Source organism: Oryx dammah, unplaced genomic scaffold (genome assembly GCF_014754425.2).
Source record: "Oryx dammah isolate SB20612 unplaced genomic scaffold, SCBI_Odam_1.1 HiC_scaffold_9710, whole genome shotgun sequence".
In the NCBI taxonomy this organism is placed as follows: Eukaryota; Metazoa; Chordata; class Mammalia; order Artiodactyla; family Bovidae; genus Oryx; species Oryx dammah.
Genome location: NW_024079205.1, coordinates 1 through 1,165, shown reverse-complemented (window position 1 = coordinate 1,165; position 1,165 = coordinate 1). Strand labels below are relative to the sequence as shown.

General features: G+C 67.1%; 1 protein-coding gene across 1 annotated transcript; it reads right to left on the bottom strand.

Moving 5' to 3' along the window:
- Positions 1-50: 50 nt before the first annotated feature.
- LOC120860131 (flavohemoprotein-like) lies at positions 51-1,121 on the bottom strand (the record flags this gene model as incomplete). The annotated part of the gene is made up of 1 exon (XM_040235942.1): positions 51-1,121. A coding segment is annotated over one exon (1,071 nt), but the record flags the coding sequence as incomplete, so codon positions are not given.
- Between the last annotated feature and the right edge of the window lie 44 nt (positions 1,122-1,165).

The following is a 1,165-nucleotide window of genomic DNA, read 5'->3' as shown; positions in this document are numbered from 1 at the left end:
AGGCCAGGCGTCATGGATGAAGAGTTGAACGCTCATTGCCCAGCCCTCTCTCACAGATCCAGCACCACGGGTTGTACGCCTTCTTCGCCTTTTGCCGGCACCGCGCAGCAGATCAGCACGCCGCCATCATCCGGCAGCTCGGCCGGCGGATTGGGGTAGTGCACCTGGCCGCTGACCAGGCGCGTCTTGCAGGTGCCGCAGGAACCGCCGCGGCAACTGAACTCGGGCGTCAGGCCACGGCTTTCCGCCAGCTCCAGCAGGCTGCCGCTGTCCGGCGTCCAGCGCGCCTCCTTGCTCGAAGCGCTGAAGTACACCGGCACCGGTTCGCTCGCGGCGGGCGGCTGCACGAGGGTCGTCACCTGGCCATCGGTACGACGCGTGAGCGTCGAGGGGCCGAACGCCTCGGCGTGGATGCGCTCATCGGCGACATTGAGGTCGCGCAGGCCATCGTAGATCGCCTGGGTAAAGGCGGCCGGGCCGCACAGGTAGAAGTCGTAGTCGTCGAACGGCAGTGCCGCCTTGATCTGCGCCAGGTCGATACGCCCCTGCTGCTCGTAGTCGCGGCCCACTACAGCGTCCGCCTCCGGCGCGCTGAGGGCGCGGTGCAGCTGCAGCAGACCGCCCGCGCGCTGCACCAGCTCGCGCAGCTCGGCCTGGAACGGCAGATCACGCAGCGTGCGCGCACCCTGGAAGAAATGGATGCGTTTGCCCTGCCCCAGCGCCACCTGTTCACGCAGCATCGACAGCAGCGGCGTGATACCGACGCCGGCGCCGATCAGCACCAACGGCCGATTGCTGTCGCTATTAAGGGTGAAGCTCCCTAGCGGCGGACGTACTTCCAGCACATCACCCACCCGAATCTGTTCGTGCAGATGCCGCGACACCACGCCCTGCGCCTTGACGCTGATACGCAGGACACCATCCGACGGCGCGCTGGAGAGGCTGTAGGTGCGCAGCAGGGTCTCACCGCTGGCGGTGGTGATGCGAATCGGCAGGTGCTGACCGGCGGCGAAACTCGGTGCCTTGCCCGCCTCAGGCACCAGCACGAAGGAGCGGATATCGCTGCTTTCCTGCTGAACACTCTGCACACGCCAGCGCTGCCACTGGTTGCGCTGCTCACGCTCGCGCAGGCGCGCATCGGTTTCGGCCCAGGTGCCGGTCATCA